This window comes from Ornithodoros turicata, chromosome 8 (genome assembly GCF_037126465.1).
Source record: "Ornithodoros turicata isolate Travis chromosome 8, ASM3712646v1, whole genome shotgun sequence".
Classification (NCBI taxonomy): Eukaryota; Metazoa; Arthropoda; class Arachnida; order Ixodida; family Argasidae; genus Ornithodoros; species Ornithodoros turicata.
Window position 1 is genome coordinate 15773274 of NC_088208.1, and position 18856 is coordinate 15792129.

Genomic DNA, 18856 nt, shown 5'->3' on the forward strand with positions numbered 1-18856 from the left:
GAAAAGGCAATATGCGAGAGATAGACAAACGAGGGAATGCTTACCCTTTCTTGTAGAGCGCGAGGAGGCTCTATAAGGTGTAGCCTTGCACCCTAGGGTCACTAAATAGGGACACAGGGTAGTACAGGTCCCCCAAGGTCGCCATTTTCCCATGTATTTGTTCCTATCACGATGCGTGCAATGCCGGAGGCCGCCCTTAGATACCCCATTGTTACCAGACGTTGACTTGCGTGGATTGTAGCGCGCTAAAGATCCAGTTGAAGCACAATCCAAGCCAGGCCAAGTCACCGGACGAGAAATGGACGACTGCAGCGCCTGCGGCGCCTGGTACGACAGGTACGCTATGTGATGCACGCAGCCGTGCACTAGATCCTTCCGATCGCTCAACACGTTTAAAAACGTGACCAAAAAGTGAAACACGACAGAGAAAGTTGTTATACGCGTTTTATTTGGACATATAAAGACTATATTCATTCGCAGAAACAACAAAAAACTTTTGCCGCTATACTTAGCGCGCTGAAGTGATCCGGAACGGCAACAGTGGGGTATCTAGTGGCGGCCTTCTTCGTTGCACGCTTTTCCGAGGTGAGTTTGGTGGACCTGGGGTAGTACATTCCTTTTCCGTGCCGGAGCCGCCGTCCGGTGTCCGCGACGGGACCCGATCGTGTCACGTGGTTTCGCCTTTCAAGAAGTCGCCGTCCATGTTGAGTCACCTCCATGCGAAACCGGTTTCGCGGTTTTCTTAGTTGCGAGCTGGCTGGACTACGCGTTGTTCTTCACGGGAGAAGGGGGAGAGTTGGCGTCCCATTGCTAGGCGACGCTGCCGCGCCTGACACAAAATGGCGGGCTCGCTTGCCGGCGTGTCTCAGTGTCGCTACTCTGTTCCCTATTTAGCGACTCTATGTTGCACAGGGAAGCCGGGGCACTTTAATGGGAGACTCCGCACAAAAACGGGTTGAAATAACAGTGCGACATCAAACCGTATGTATGTATGAGTGGACAACATCTCTCATGCTCAAGTAGCACAGATATTTTGAAAAATGATATTTTCATTTGAGTGATTTTGCGCTCGTCCGCGGAAGAGCGGTCCAGCAACACTGGGCTTCACGGGTGGTTTAAAGTTGAGAGGTGGCGATACGCATGCTGGCACTTCGAACTTCCGGTCCGATATTTTAGCTTCGCTCAATAGGAGTAAAGCGAAACTTTATAAAATCTGGCTTGGATGAGTTGGCCTGGGAACGCCTGACCTCCCCAAACAAGTAACTTATTTTAACAAATACTTTGCACGCCCTTCCCTTATGGCTAAGTTTAGATTTCGCGAGACGCCGTGCATGTTCCACTTCCGTTTGGCACGCTTTAAAATCGCGATCTTTCGCTGTGCGAAATGTTCCGTTACAACGCGGTCAATTTGACGTTTCAGATAACAAAGATAACAAGCAGCATTTCAGATATGGTACAACAAAATATACAGGCAGTATTTTACGCGGCAATCTTCTGCACTCTAAGGATCATACGCATGTAGTCGCTTCCTTCTAGTTTGAGGCAAAGTTGTGACTTTAATGAACTTCTTTTCACATTATGGGGTTTCTAATGTTATCACAGCCACGCACAATTCAACATGGTAAGTAGGTACACAGCACGGTATTTGGTGACAAGTACCTACACCCCTTACAATTTTGCTTTCGGTTGATGACAGTTTTCCAAAGGCGCAGGATCCCGGGGTACGCCATACATTTTATGTCCGTCTTCCGCAGAACCAGTGCAGTTAAGCGCTGAAAATTCGCCTATTTTTACGTTGAAAACACGCTGGCCCTAGGAGACTCCAGCAGAACTTCGTGGCGGAAACGTAAATCCACGTGACATTGCTACTTCCTTTACGTCATTTTGACAGGGAGTTGCAAACCACCCATTCTTCGCACGCGCCTTTCTGTGTGGCCTCTTCTACCAGCGGGGAGTACTTTACAAGGAAATCGAGGAAGCGGATGACTCGTACGTCATTCATGTCTCATGAAGAAGTTACCAAGCGCGTGCCCGAAACTAATGATGCCTTCGAATGGATGCTTCTGATCGCTCCAGAGCGACGTTTCATCTTTGACTGGTGGAAACAGAGCACTCTTACTGCATTCCACTGGTTCATTTGGAGCTCTTTCGTTCACCTCGGAGCGCTCTAGAGCAGTGATGGCCACTAACTACTTCTACAGTAGTTTAACTATAACTACTAACTACTTTGTGATTGAGTAGTTTAACTAGTAGTTCAACTACTTTTCAGGGGAGTAGTTAAAACTACATTTTTAACTACTGCAATGTAGTTTAACTACATCTATAACTACTTAACGTTGTCCACCAACACCAATCCCATGTAGTGTTCTTGGACACCTAAATATGAATCACAAGAAATAATAAACTTTGGCTAAAGCCATTGCCACAGTCGTCAAATACAAAGCTTGCAGCAGGATTCCTTCTGTGCCTACGCGATAAACGAAGTTGCAGAATTATTTCACAGCAAATGTGGCTTCACTAGACAAGCATTAAAAGTGAAGATTTAGTACACATGCACGACACAATTGCTCTGCACCTCCGTTCTCATCAAACAAGTAGCTCAAGGTAAAGGTCGGAAGCACAATCGTGCCGTAAAGCTTGCGGCAAAATCGGAAGTAGTCGGCGCCTTCAGTAACCTAACTACTGTAGTTAACTACTTAAAATTGTAGTTTAACTAGTAGTTGCCACTACATTTCTGCAAGTAGTTGATGACTACCTTTTAGCTACAATCAGGTAGTTTAACTACATGTAGTTAACTACTGGCCATCACTGCTCTAGAGTGCTCTCACCAACGCCGTCGGAGCGTCTGCGAAATCTGGTTGGGTTCCGGTCACGTCACTGCGCCAGCTTCCGCTGAGTAGTCTTTCTGTTGCGCCATGCCTGCCATGTTCTGCATTTTGCGTCGTCGTCGTTTTGACAACCAGGGAAGCACCGGAAGTCACGTGAGTAAACATTCCATCTCCGTTCCTCTGTTCGAACCTGCCGCGTTCAGCTCGGAGCTAGAGTGGGATATGCGGTTCGCTCCGCTCCAGCTCTGAGTATCACGACGACCAGTCGAGTACACCATAAGTAAGCAGCCGACTACTGTGACTAGACGAGACTACGAGACTACCTGTGACGCCTCGCCGGATACAGGAGGCAGCAGACGAGGGAGCCATCAAGAGTTTCGCTTTCGACATAAGCCTCACAGCTTTTTCTTCCTTTGGCATCTAACGAATCCCCCAACCGTCAAACAGACTTCGTTTCTGCTTTTCTGAAGAATTTATCGAACTTACTTCATCACAGTGGTCTATCCTAAACATGTACGGGGCAGCAAAATGAACCTCTTCCATAACTGTTTGTGCGCATGCGCATGATGTCTGTGACCTAGAACGCACCCCGGAACATTGGTGTGAACCGAAGGTGACCACCAGATGGCACAGCCACCAAACTTTGCGCTGAACGTATCATCGCTACGTGTCGTGTGTCTAGTTGCTGTGTCCCGTTTTTTTCGTGATTCCCTTTTTTTCCTTGTCTTTTCTCTCTTTCTTTGTGGCAACTTTCCGCCCGTCTCGGCAGGCGGAATGCTCTCTCTTTCTTATTTTTTTTCTTTCTTTCGATAAACGACCCCCCCCTTCCCCCATCGGAACATTCTCTCCGTGCTCTACAAGATGGTGGAGAGAATGTACCGGGGTGCCGGCGGAATGTCCACATTGCTATTGGCCTCGGTATAGGTCGGTCGCAAACGTGTCGGCTTGCCGAGCGCAATATCGCGGGTTAAGACTAGGGTTGCCACCTTTCGGAGTGCGAAATACTGGCTGAGGGAGAGGAGGCAGAATAGAGGAAAATGAGGAAATGTTCGCGGGAAAGGGAAAGTGGGTGAGGGGTGGAGAGTATACAGAGAGAGAGAAAGAAAGAAACGAGCGTACTCGCTCTAGACAATGATGATAATAAAACTGATTAACTAAGAAAACGACTGGTGACTACGGAGTTGGGTCTGTGCTCCAGATTTATTCAAGCTGTAGTGGAATGTTGAAAGGAAAACCCCGTAAAAACTCCTATGAAAGGTGTTGAGCCATAAATACCGGCAAAAAGCTGCCGGTACCACCTTCCTACCGGCAACCGGCAGAGCGAGCAAATAACCGGCCCTGCCGGTATAATACCGGCCTGGTGGCAACCCTAGTTAAGACCCGCGCGAGGACGGTAGCAATGTGGGGGAGGTAAGCAATTGCCTTCCAGCACCGTGTATCCGAGATTTCCGACGCACGTCAAAAGAACCCCAGGTGATCCAAATTATCCGCAGTCCTATACCCTGGGGCACGTGCAGCATGTTGCCATACTATAGGCAGACATACCTGACGTGTAACATAACGGCACAATATACCTCTCTCGCTGTTTGTAAACAAATGACGTCATACTGTTCGACAGCGCCACCAATTTGGTAGAGTTGAACTACGCGGGAAGCTCTGGGGCGAACAAGGTCACGCTCGAAAGCCACGGTCTTGAGGGGATTACGATGGTCCCTGAAAGGGTTAGCGACCTTCGGTCCTACTTTTTTTTTTTTTAATAGGAGGAGGAGGAGGAGTGTCGTTGGGAGGAACCCGAGAGGTCTGCCTGCCTGATTAGGCGGCATGTTTCTCGGGAAGGGAAAGGTGGTGGAGAGGAGGAGAGGAAGGGGTGAAGTGGAAGACCGAGCGGAAAACCCCAGACGGCACAGCCGGCCCGCGGATTCGAACCGCGGACCTCCCAGTCTCCAAGCGCACGCGTTACCGCTGCGCCACCGCTGCGCCACCGGAGCTGTTTTTTTCAATAGGAAGTAGCGAACAAGTTGCCATTCGTGGAACCCAGCCCTCCCCTTCCGATTTGTTTCGGTTTCAGTCTGTCTACCAACGTCATGATGACGTTTCTCGAGTAGAGGTCTAATATTATTATTCTACAGATGGCGCTTTAGATGCGCCGATCGAGTACGACGCATGCTCCAGAGACGCGGCCACGACAGCACGGCTGGGTTTATGATTGGGCGGCGTTTCTTTAGCTGCGCGACAAGAGTCGTTCGCCGAAGAGCCGCTAGGCTGCGTGGTTAGGAAAGAGATCCATTTGTGTCTGTTTCGTGATTACCGAGCTATCCACCCGTCAATGTCGAGCGTCCCATCATTACCTCCTACCATTTTGTCAACGTACACTATACTGCCGCTTTATATCACACAACGCAGATACGTCTTCCTTCGCGTTTGGCAGGTAACGAACGCGACGACAGCGCGAAGAGAAATTGATTAAGGAACAGACGCGTGGCGGCATATGGCAGCCGCGCACAAAATACACAACGAACCGCACGCCACCCTTTTCTATATCCCACGCGTGCATGCTTCACCCCCATGCATAAACACTAGGGGGGGGGGGGGATATGTTTATTGAAAAAAAAAAAAAAACAAGGAAAGGTTAGTCAGGCAAAGGCCGACTTGCTATTCCTTTCGTAAAGAGGAACGGAACAGGAAAGGGGACGAAAAGATAGGAAGAAAACGAAAAAAGGAAAGAGGGCGGCAAGAAAGAAAACGAAAAAAAACGAAAGAAAGAAAGCGAAAAAATAGAGAGAAAACGAAAAAAAAGGAAGAAAAGAAGAAAAAAGAAAGAAACGAAAAGAAAAGGGAAAGAAACGAAAAAGAGGAAAGAAAACGAAAAAAGGAAAAAAAAGGAAACGAAAAAAAAAGAAAAAACGAAAAAAGAAAGAAACAAAAAAAAAAGGAAAGAAAACGGAATACACACACACATACAGATACACAAAAGGGCCTTAGAGGCTGGTCGAGAGACCGGTTGCTAGGGCTAGGGCTATCCTTCACCCCATGCATAAACACTAGGGCTATCCTTCACCCCCATGCATAAACACTAGAGCTATCCTTCACCCCGCTTACTTATTATCTTTTTATATATGCATTCTTTGTTTATTCTTCTGGAATGCACAAACCGTTATTCTTCCAAACCAGCGGAAAGGCGAATCCCATATAGACGTCCCGTTTGGATGACCTTTCCCCCGGGTTTTTTTTTTCCTTTTCGTCTAATAAATATATCCTCCCCCCCCCCCTATAGACAAGCAGGGCTAGGCCTAAAGAAGAAAGATTCGACATCCCTCCTCCTCTGCACGTACCATATAGTTCGCCCCCATATAAATAAATTAGGGCTCGAGCTCCAGAGTAGTTAGTTTACCTTGCCCTATATAGCCTATATATACCGCATTGGGCTCGGTGCTCAAGAAAGGGCTATTTTTTGTGTGGAATACAAGAAGCCATTCGTCTACGAAAGGAGATGGGAAGTAAAGGCAATTACAGATTAATGCATTACATCTTGCGAAGGAGTAATGAGTTTAATGTAATGCCATTACTTTTTTTTTACCAGGGAATGCGCGTAATAACATTACTTTTGGGTTGAAAACGCAGGACCAGCAGGACTCTTTGGTGGTAGAGGTGATGGGTTCGAATCCTATACCACCGGCTGTGCTGTCTGAGGTTTTCCCTGGGGTTTTCCGAAGACTTTCCAGACGAATGTCGGCACAGTTCCCCCTGAAGTCGGCCCAGGACACATACTAACCCCCCTATCCCCCACTCCTTCCTGCTGTCCTCTCTCCATCTGTCCTCATCTGTACGCCGTTCATAGCAACAGTTGCTTCGCGGCGCTAACACGGAGTTTAAAAAGAAAGCACAGGCACTGTCCGACGACACCAGTTATACGAGTTAGGCCTCTGGGCAAGGAAAGACCACAAGCTGATTCTTGACCACAGCTATAACGTCTTGGCCCAATATGTGGTGCTGCTTGAATTGATCGATTAATTTTTTAAAGAAAAAATGGAGATGTTAGTCTCGAGCTACTCGGGACTGACTACTCCAGGACGCGTTATTGAGCAAAGAGAGGGAAACTACACAAAAAACTACACTATAGAATTTGAGACGGAATAGATGAAAAAATCACCACAAAACTTGGCACCAAAAGCAATAGTGCAGAAGAGTACATGTGCGAAATCCCAATGCACTAAAAACAAAGGGTGTCAAAATGTGGTAAAGAGGTCCGTCGAGACGAGACATTGCAATTGAAATTGAAATTAATCTTATTGAAATTATGCATATTGCTCTCATGCCTTGACCAAATCAATCTCCGGTAGCGATTTCGCGGAAACTCTAATTACTGCCACAGGTAATCTGTAACGAAGTAAAATAATTAATGCGTCTCGCGCGCTTCAAAACCAACATATATAGGGCGGTGTTAAAGGCTTCGGCAAAACGTAATCCCAGAGTAGTTGTCATTACGTTGTGAAAGTAAGGGCATCAGTAATACGATATCAAGTACGAAAAGATAGTGAGTAATGTAAAAAAAAAATACTTTACAAAATGGTAGTGAGTCGTAATTTCCTCAACTCTGGTCGCACCCATTGCCCATTGCCGCCGAATATGTTTCCCTCGGACGGAGTACCAGCGAACGTGGGTAAAATTTTTCCCAAGCGCAGCTGCCGTCAAAGTAAAGAATGATCGAAATGATTCCGTTGTGTTTCTTTGGAGCCGAAACGGAAACATAACAACGTTGCATTTGCGTTTTTTTGCTGTACAGTCGAAAGCGGTTGGTAAAGCGGTGTATCGATTTTTTTAGTCCTCATCCGACGACATGCTCAGTAAGTAAATAACCAAGACGGTTGTGTTCTTTCATATAGGACGGTCATGCACGTGTCCTATGGGTGGGGTGGGGTGGGGGGAGGTGATGTGGTGATTCGAGCGGTCTGCCTGCCTAGATTGGCGACACGTTGCTCGGGAAAGGGATTAAAGTACACTCTTAAAAATGAACTTCACCGCATAGCATGTTCGTAGCCAACCATAATTTCAAATGATATCGTTATCTGCCATGATTTGTTGAAAACGGGAGGCGTACGCCTTTTCTGTGACACTTATGCTGTTCATAATTGTCACAGAAAAGGCGTACGCCTCCCGTTTTCAACAAATCAGGGCAGATAACGATATCATTCGAGATGATGGTTGGCTAGGAGCGTGCTATGCGGTGAAGTTCATTTTTAAGAGTGTAGCACAGAAGTCATTTTTAAGACCCAGTTTTCTTGCTATAAAACGGTTAAGTAGGCCAGTAAGATGCACCATGCGAAGTAATTTACACCACAGAGTCATAATTATCGCAGAAATTGAATTTAAAATACCCCGCAAAAAGCGACCGTGCGCAACGGTGGTGAAGAGCAGTACCAGCCTGTGATCTGCCTTGAACCTCGCGCTGACGCTATAAGGAGAACGCTCGCTGATTGGCCTAGAGAAATGTCGTCTGCTACTCGGCTGTTCGGGGTTTTGATAAAGCCTTTCTCCTTGCTGGGTAATGCTTCGGCCGCTCCTTCTATCCCCAGTTCTCCGGGAAAACTGGCAAAACAGGTTTACGGCGGCAAAGGGACAAGGCGCTGACCCCCATTGACTGGCAAACCAGAACGAGTCTCCTTATGCCGTCATCGGTGACGTGCCATTATACCTCCTCATCCTCGTTATAGCTGGAGTGGCGAGTTAAGGGTGAAGGCGCGGAGCTGTGTTTATGTGAGTTTTTTTCTGGGAAACAAATTGCACACATCAAAACCTTGCGCGCTATTCGGTATAATGGCACACACACTTTCATCGAATGTCATAATCTGAAATTTTTCTGGATGGCCCTCTGTACTCCTTTAAAGGAGGTAAGAACTCGTATCTGCGGCTATTTAGTTACAGGTGTGATAGGAGAAACATTGCTCTTCTACGCTTCGCCATTCTATCTACAATTTATTGTTCAGTGCTTCTCCTTCATAACGTGTGCAGCGTTAATACAAAAATGCACTAATTTTTTTTTTCGGATACGGCGAGTAGACATACCGTCATTCAGATACCTCTATCCAGTGTTACGTAATTTGAAGAATTGTAGCACCCAATCAGACCCCAAGGCGGAGGTACACATAGCGTTCAGCAACACACTACTATTAAAAATGGACTTCACCACATAGCACGCTCCTAGCCAGGGTTGTTTGGATTTAATCCACGTGGATTTTATCCGGTGGATTTTTGGGGGGATTTTATTCACATAATTTAATCCGGATTTTTTTTAGAGATTTCGTCCAGATGCGATGTGAAAGACAATCTTAATTGAACGCCGCACGGAAAGCTCCCGCTTTATTTGATTGTAGTGCTGACTGTTTACAAAATCCGAGGTACGCGCAACACTAACTTGTTTTTTTTTTAAACTTTGTAATTTTTTAACTTGACTTTTTAACTTTTCGGATTTAACTTTTTTTCCCAATTTTCTTCTACTTCTGCCCGTTCAGGGAGAGGCTTTGTTCTGCATCCTGGAGGCATTGTAACTGAACACGACAGCTCCGCCTCCGAGGTAACCGCGATCGCATTGGTTAGATACAGACCTATCGGATTCATCTATACAAAAGGGCTCTCGTCCTGAGGCGCTTCCCTTAACGTTACATTTAATTTTGTTTTTCGCAACAAAATACATCAGATTACAGTGTACCAAAAGCTATACGAAGAACGACCAATGAAAGATGACGCAGATGAAGTGCTCAGAATTCTAACTACCCATTCGGGAATGTTTCTCCAACGCGTGTGCGCCACTTCCTGAAACAAACATTATCACCGGGCAGGGTCTTACCTGTTCAATCCTGTTGGGGACGACGCACCAATAGGCCAACGCCGTGTGTGTCGCACACAGCAGCGTTCCGGCCACCACGACGGACGTGGAACGTAGCGGCAGCAGAGTGTACAACAGAAAGAGCACCAGCACTATCTCCCACACACCGTCGGCGGGCGACGGTCGACGAACCTTCCAGAACCCGCCACCATCCACATCGACCGGGCAGGCACAGAACACGCACAGGGACACGGCCAATGCCAGGATACCGTAACACACAGCGCGCAGATACACGTCTTGCATCAGTCGGCTGCACATGAACGCGAACACCGCCGCGAATCCGATGGCGTGGATGAAGTAGAGCGCCACTTCAAAGGTGGCGGGTCCGGTGTAGGCGGCGTGGACACATCCCAGGGTTAGGCCTAACGTGGCGAGTAGGCCTAGCGCGCCGGCGATGGAGGCCTGCTGCAGCTTGAAGGTGTAGCGCTGGTAGAGCTGTTCGAGGTCTTCGTTTTCGAAGCGTTTGCCGCGGACAAGTCGCGAGAAGGCGGCCTTGCGGTGGGATTGCATCGCTTTCACGGAGTGATCCATGGTAGTGGTGGGAAAGGATTATTTGCGGGAGGCGGTTTTAAACCTGGAACGAGAGAGTACGAAAGGAAGCGTGAGCGAAACTGGAGTGCTTCAATGGGGTGTTCAAAACGCACGCTAGCAGTTCCAGCGGGACATGACGACGGAATCGCACTCGTTACGTTGGCAGTGTCAAATAGGGCTGACGTCAAAACTGTACGGTGCCGTAAGAGAGCTCTTTTCCGGAACGTCATCGAATCGTATGTATGACGCACGAACATTTTTACAAAGAAAATTCGCCACTGTTCGGAGAAGCAGGAAGGAAGCGGCAAGTGGGCCAAAAACAAAGAAAGCTGAACTAACACACACAACACACAGTAATGTCCCGTACAGTGCAATGTTCATAAGTGGTGCTGGTGGTGGCGGTGGCTATGATCTCCGTTCGTCACCGACCATGGACCGTTGAGAGGGCCATTGGTCTCCTTCAGTTGGTCACAGTGTTGCGTCGTTGTTTGGGTGTTTACCCCGCGCTATCCCCTAGGGCCCACTTTTAAAACAGAAGCCCTAGGACCACTAAACAGGACCCCTAAAACAGAACCCCTAGGACGCTTAGGAGAGCACCTTGTCTCATGCAGTCTAGTATTATTCTTTATGTCGTCTGTCGTGTTGACATTGGTCCAGTTCCGTAAATGAGTGATTCCAGTAAAGGAGCTGGGTGACCCAATTTTTCCATTCTTGCCATGAGGCGTCTCCTCTGGCGTTTGTATTTTCTGCAGTGAAGCAGGATGTGTCCGATATTTTCTTCAACATCACAGGTGTTGCACAACGCATCTGTACTCAGTCCTGTGGTGTAGAGGACGTCCTTAGTCTTGGCGCTTTGTGTTCTAATACCCTAGACACACGGCACCCTATACCACTACCACCACCACCACCTCTGTTTTAAGAGTGTATACGATTCGCAGCCTCCTTATATTCCCCGCCAGTGCTGCTCGAATATTCACTTTCCCTTCCTGCTTAAAGGTACTGTAAAGCAGTAGACAAGCATGATATGCCGGTGATGGGACTAGAGACTTTATTGCTTCTAAACGCCATATGCGGAACCATACGACCGACAACACGCTATAAATATTTTTAATTTGCCATGAAAGATGCGGCGTAGTGGAGCGGTGCGACGCCTGGTGTCAAACAACCCCCTGTACAGCGGGCAACACTGAAAATTGGTATTACACACTGTTACATCGGAACTTCGTTATTTTAGTAACCATATTATTAGTTTTCCTGTTTACCTATGCATTCTGAAACCCCTGTTAACAGTGTTTTTTGCGAAGTATCCCAGCGCTGGCCGCTGTTCGATGGAGGCTTTCCTTACTGCTCTGCTGCGCCTGCGCGCTTCTTCTGTTCGCGGCCTCTTTCGAACGAACAAACTCTCTCTGTGAACCTCAGTGAACAAACAAGTCCCGAAGCTGTCTGGCTTCTTGAACGTCTGACAAATTTTTTTCAACGGCTCAGCATTTCATTTCAGTTCGCTTATCCGTTTACCCTCAGATGTGGATCGTTGTGTGGATTGCAGGACCGGATTTTATGGTGGATTGTGGTGGATTGTTATGTCCGGCCCAGTGTTATACGCATGCAATCTGGTTTCCGCCGTATGTGTCAGGAGTACGGATTCATTTCGAATACCTAGTACAGTGTTGCCCGTAATCTTAAATTGTAATCTTCTAATTAATTGCACCGTCGATTGGAATGAAACTTGCGCAGTTTTTGTCCTGGTGGCTTGGACTATCGAATAGCCACTCTAAATGACATTTGATCGGTGCTGCTTTACAGTACCTTTGCTTAAGATTAAGAACACGGTTAAGATTAAGATAAGATTAATACCCTAGCCACACGGCAAAATGCATTAAACGGAATGGCAGTACCTTCACCTCCTAACCAACCATTATCTCGAATGACATCATTCTCTCCGCTGATTTGTTGAAAACAGGACGTGTACACCTTTTTTTTTTTTTTTGTGAAATTATGCAGGACATAAGTGTAACAGAAAAGGTGTACGCCCCCTGTCTTTATAAGAACAAAACAAAGCATGCGCTCTTAAAAATGAACTTCACCGCATAGCACGCTCATAGCCAACCATTATCTCGAATGATATCGTTATCTGCCCTGATTTGTTGAAAACGGGGGGCGTACGCCTTTTCTGTGACAATTATGAACAGCATAATTGTCACAAAAATGGCGTACGCCTCCCGTTTTCAACAAATCAGGGCAGATAACGATATCATTCAAGACGATGGTTTGCTAGGAGCGTGCTATGCGGTGAAGTTCATTTTTAAGAGTGTGGGAACCTGGAACCATCAACCTGGAACCACTAAACATATCCTAAAAGAATGCCGCGCGTACAACACTATGCCGGAAACCTACCTTGCACGCCCCATTGCACGTTGGCGAACATCCTACATACCCCGGAGGTTCTTATATAGTGCACAAAAGCTCGTAACCTCGTACGTTTTCTCCGTGCGCAAAGGCCCCTCTAACGTACGCCCCATCCACAGTGCACATCGGATACTCATTCGTCCTGTTCTTGGATTGGATTGGATTGGATTGGAAAAGAAAGAAAAATATGGAGAGGTTAGTCCCGACCCAGTCAGAACTGGCTACTCCAAAACGCGTTTGTTGGTAAACAAAAAGAAAGAAAAAGGTCAGCTACGAAAAATAGGACAAACAAACAAACAACCAAGCAGGATAAAGCATAAAGGAAGACGGGGGAAAGGAAAGGGGGAGACGTTCGACGCCGAGAAACACTCACTGCACAATGTCCCATTCTTATCCCACCTCACCTCCAATGCTTCACCTTTCGTTCCTTTCGGGCTACAGTCGTGACAATGCCCATTCACGTGCGGCACAACGGCGAGCAAATTTCGATATTACCCTCCCCCCCCTCCTTCTCCTCCACCTCTGCAGCGAGTTTCGTATATAGGACAACCGTATGTCGAGTTGAGCTGCGATTGGGGGATAAGTTATGATCATAAAGTCTCCTGCGGGACTGCCACACTGTAAAGAAAGAAGAATCCACAAAAGATTCTTGAAGAATCTTGCCGGTTATCTTCCGATGCCGGCGTTTCTTTCGTATTCGTAATGTTCGTTGAACAACGAAGAGCAAGGGAAGAGCGTTTCCGTTTTTTTTTCGCATCACAGCGGCCGACTAAAGTCATAAAATAATCCGGCTCTCTAACAGTCTACGTTTTCAATTTCGTACTCTCGCATCCACGGCTTTGGCGTTCATTTCCTAGAGACTCATCATCTCCAAATATTGCCCGTTCATCCTTTTCACCTTCTATCGCATAGAAGAATTGGAGAGAGAACTCCACTGCGTGCGAATGGACGCAATCCGGCTTTGCGAAGCCGGAAGCCAATATTTTCACTTTTCAGCGGGACGTGCGCCTTGGCGCCATTGCCAAAGCGAGACTTCCCTATACAGGTGGCACCTTTATACTTATTACTGGAAAGCGCGGTAGCGTGCATTGGGGAATATCGCGTTCAAAAAGCAGTGGGTTCGATAGAGACCGCTCCAAAAAGCCTCGTTAATGGATCCCAAGTAGAAAGAGACGAGAGGCACTTTTTTAGGGAAGCTTCGAAAGAATATTATTGGAAGGCGTCCAAGCGAAACCCTCTGGGGAATGCTGTCGAGATTAGCGTGGTCGTTGCCCTAAGAAAGCAAAATCCCATTAAACATCGTATAGCAGAGTCCATATGGTGCAGATTTATACGAAAGGTGAGTCGGTCAACATACGTGACGCGCTGCAGAATTTGTCGCTGTCGCGTCTGGTCATGGCGCGACTTCCTGGTCCATTTGAGCAGCGACATTTCGTCACCGAGAAATGATGTTTTTGGAGAAGCAATGCTTATTTTATTCGAGCTAAGTTGTAAATTGCCATAAATATACCAAAAATAGTATTTCATTCGTCAAAACGAGGAGAAATTATAATGAAGTTGCTATGTAATATTCGCCGTAACGCAGTGGCGCTGCGGTTGAAGTACCCAACGCCCCGCCCACTTCTTCGTCTGCTGGTTTTGTGGGTTGCCCTCTCCACCCTCTCCCTTGCCCACGCGTTCAGTTCTTGTTTCACGCCGCCAAATCTAGCTGGTTTTGTCGAACAACAGGCAACGAACTCAGCGACATGCTACAAATATCTACTGGGAGTAGATGCAGAAATATTGAGCCGCGACAAAGCTTTTTTTGACGCTCGTGTGGCGGCAGTGACGTCGATTTTGTCGCTTCTCGCGTGTATCTGCCGCGTGTCGCTTGTTATGGGATTCGGGCTTAAGGCGGAACTTCAGACTTCAGACTTTATTTTTTCTCTCTGTCATCATTTATGCAAAAACTATGTAATTAACAGTACCACTAGGCAAGTCTGTGATGTGGTTCTGTATACATGAATGCTACAGAAAAAGAATATGCAGTGTCATATGCATGCAGTCAATGTATATAAAAAACAACGTAAGAGATTAAGTTCGAGTAGGGGGACAGTATCGTAACAACAACAAGATACTTCAGCTTAGACACAGTGATCACTGAAAAAAAGAACTGCATACCATAACACTCTGTGTACGGACTGTATCGGATTGGATTGGCTTCGATTCGAGTTAAAAATAATGTGGAGATTCTGGCTTCATAAGTATGCGTGCAGCCGGCTGCTTCAGCGAACACCGCCTAGAAACATAGCCTGATCGCATAAACGACGTGACCCAGGCGGCACGCAATGCCGGTCCAATATTGGCACTACCCCGGTTTCGTTGGTCCTAGAGGCCGAATCAAGCCACTGAAGAGCAAATGAATGGCAGTTTATTGGCTATATTGGTATTATTTTGACTCAACTGCAAGTGTACCCCCGCGCTGTCCACGCCTCTCTCTTTTTTTTCCTTCCCTCTCCACTCACCGCGCATGCGCGCCGCGGCTACAGACAGACCACGCCGCCATTCTTGCGTGCCGAGGACTGTAATGCCTACACATTAAAATGACTATGGGTTGTCACACCTCTCGTTCGTTTGCGAGTTTTTATCATTACTCAGACTAAATTTCGAAGTTCCTACGAAGTCCAGGTATGCGAAAGACTCATACAACAACAACAACAAAAAAAAAAAAAAAAAGAACGGAAAGAGAAACTGCAGACTTTCCTTTTCTCGCACGCAAAAGGTACTTTTAAAAAAAATGGAACTAGCTATGTACCGCCTCTGCATAGTCATCTCACACCTAAAAGATACACAGCGGACAAATGCAACTGCGCTGCTCTGCTGCTCGGACGAAGGTCGCGTCATCCCAAGTCTCGCAGGGACATCGCAGATGCACAATGCGAGCGCGCACCATTCGGAATACGCTATATTCGTTTGCAAGTCAAGATCCTGTTTCAAACGCAGAGGGAAAAAGTCGAGAAGGAAGCGGTTTCCAAAGGAACCTTTCCCCCACAGGAATGGCTGGAGAAGATAAAGGCAGCACCGGCCGTCTAAAATATGAAGCAACTTAAAGCTGAATGTTGTTGCCACCAGACGTGCAAGGAGGAGAGTTCAGCGTACGGCAGGACCAGCGGCTCCTCTGACCTCTAGTCGAGCTTTTTACACATTCAATGCAGAGTTGTGTGTAAAACTGGAGATGCAGCATCGACTACAGCAGGCAGTATGGTGATAACAGACAACGTGATTGCTGTACAAGGATTTGCATCTTCTCTCTTTCATTATGTCCGTATCTGTCTTATTTAATTTCGAACATTATGGCTATCGTTCCCACTTGAACATTGTTACAAAGGCCAACAATGTTGTGCAAACTCATACCATGTCTGCATTGCTTTACGAACCAGATTCAGTGGGAGAATCTGAAAATTTTGCTATAGCCACCGAAGGACTTTTCACCCGCGATAAACGCACCAGAGGATCCACTCTTTGTAATGTTTATTCTCCTATACTGTTAGTGACATCTGTCAACAGGAAAAATTTTTCCTCAATAGTTTCTAGCTTTCTTTGTTCGAGGTGCGCGGTGGAAAGGGGGTTCAGTCCGAGAATAAGCAAAATTCGCGGAGTGCCGCGATTTCTTTCTCACTTTGTAGAAGTGACGATACAATTCAATTCAATTACAGCACAGTGTGCAGCATGGGGGTGGAGGGGTAGTCCGACGTTGCTTTCCGCTGGACAGCTCTGTGAAGAATGAAGCAGCGCACTGATTAGACATCTGTCATACACCCCAATGCACGCGCGGACGAGAGTACAATTTTAGATAGTACTTTTGGAGAGTACAATTACGCTCAAAAGGGTGCCTCCTGACTCCCTCAAGGGAGTAGCATAACACCTTCTCCCTGCCGGGGAGTAATATTACTCTCCAGTAGGGAGAAAGGTGTTATGCTACTCCATTGAGGGAGTGAGGAGACACCCTTTTGAGCGTAAATTGTACTCTCCAAAGGGGCGTTATATATGTGGCAAAAAAGGGAGTTAAAGTACACCCTTTCTTTAAGAGTGTAGCCAACCATCATCTCGAATGATATCGATATCTGCCCTGATTTGTTGAATACGGGAGGCGTACCCCTTTTTTGTGACAATTATGAACAGCATAAGTGTCACAAAAAAGGCCGTACGCCTCCCCTTTTCAACAAATCTGGGGGCTTAATCGCTTCATCGTCGTTACGGTCGTTACACGCTAACGAGTGGCGGGAAATTCAAAAAGGTGGGCATGTGACACATTGCGCGTGACGTGTACCACGGCCTTCACGTATCGCGCGAAGAGCGCCGTGCACGTGTTTTATCACGTGCCCACCTTTTTAAATTTCCCGCCCGCCTTTTTGAATTTCCCGCCACTCGTTAGCTTGTAACGACAGTAACGACGATGAAGCGATTAAGCCCCCAGGGCAGATAACGATATCATTCGAAACGATGCTTGGCTAGGAGCGTGCTATGCGGTGAAGATCACTTTTAAGAGTGCAGACTGCTCGACACCTCCAGACTGTCCCTTTCAGATCCTCTGTGTTCCGCAAGAATCGAGTAATTAAATCTTAAACGCTTAAAAACTCACGAAGCGGACTTGAGTTACGAGCTTCCCACTGCGTTAGAGTGTACGATATATATACTGCATCCTGGTGAAAAGGGATGCCCCTTATATAGGCTAAGTCGAGATGGCAGGTGCAGGGAAGAGAGCAGCTGTGGCAAACGGGGCACGGCACAGCCGATGGAGACAGGCGATGGAAAAATCCATACTCTGCCTACATTGCTGACACTAAATTTGGACTCTCCGCGGTCGACTCGCAATCATCTCCTCAGGATGGTTGTTATACCAGAGGCGGTGCTCGCCATTGCGTTTGCTCTTCGATATCAGATAAATGCGCGGCTTGATGACTTTTTCCCCCTTTCGGATGTCCTTCATTTTGTAAGCCGCATTTTTTTTTCTTCTTCTTCTTTATTTTGGGCGATCAGCGCAAGAGGACTAGTGAAGAGGGTAGTCGACGGTCACGCGACGTGTGTGGGGATTGCACACGGCTGGGATTGCAGTGAGTGTATTCTGTAATGGCGGGTTTTGGGGGTGGGGTATAACGTTGGGTAGACGAGCGGTCTGCCTGCCTGCCTAAGTGGGGGGCACGTTGCTCGGGGAGAGGGAAATGGGAGGGAGGTGAAGGGGAGGACCGTTAAATTATTTGCTAGTAAGCAGCACGTGTTCCGGGTGTGTGTTGGCGGGCTTCGCTGGTCGCGTTTTCGTGCAGGGCAGTGCAGTGTGTAGGTGTGGGATCACGTGTAAAAAAAAAATTGCATCAGTGTAGCATACACTGCACTCTGAAAGCAGACGGGGAGTAATGTCTTAAAGGAGTACAGAGGGCCATCCAAAAAAATTTCGGATTAATACGTCTGATGAAAGTGTGTGTGTCATTATACCGAATAGCGCGAAAGGTTTTGATGTGTGCAATTTGTTTCCCAGAAAAAAACTCGCATAAACGTAGCTCCGCGCCTTCACCCTTAACTCGCCACTCCAGCTATAACGAGGATGAGGAGGTATGATGCGACGACACCGATGACGGCATAAGGAGACTCGTTCTGGTTCGCCGGTCAGTGGGGGTCTGCGCCTTGTCCCTTTGCCGCCGTAAACCTGTTTTGCCAGTTTTCCCGGAGAATTGGGGATAGAAGGAGCGGCCGAAGCATTACCGAGCAAGGAGAAAGGCTTTATCAGAACTCCGAACAGCCGAGTAGCAGACGACAGCGGAGTAGCTGACAACATTTCTCTAGGCCAATCAGCGAGCGTCCCTTATAGCGTCAGCGCGAGGTTCCAGGCAGATCACAGGCTGGTACTGCTCTTCACCACCGTTGCGCACGGTTGCTTTTTGCGGCGTATTTTAAATTCAATTTCCGCGATAATTATGACTCTGTGGTGTAAATTACTTCGCATGGTGCATCTTACTGGCCTACTTAACAGTTTTATAGGAAGAAAACTGGGTGTTAAAAATGACTTCTGTGCTACTTTAATGGTCTCTGGTAATGTCTCTGGGGAGACGGGTAATGTCTTAATGGTACTGCAGAAATTCACCGCATACTATACGTTCAAAACCAGCCATAATCACGCTGACATCGTTCTCGATGTCACTAGGGATGATTTGCGAGTATGCTACGCGGTGAA

General features: G+C 47.2%; 1 protein-coding gene across 1 annotated transcript in view; it reads right to left on the minus strand.

Annotated features, from left to right (window-relative positions):
* Positions 1-18856, minus strand: part of LOC135366528 (Ca(2+)/calmodulin-responsive adenylate cyclase-like) — a 329908-nt gene that overhangs the window by 220501 nt on the left and 90551 nt on the right. Inside the window, exon 2 of the mRNA XM_064599250.1 lies at positions 9673-10285. Coding sequence (XP_064455320.1) covers positions 9673-10242 — 570 coding nt within the window. The 5' untranslated portion in view covers positions 10243-10285. The remainder of the gene's footprint in view (positions 1-9672; positions 10286-18856) is intronic.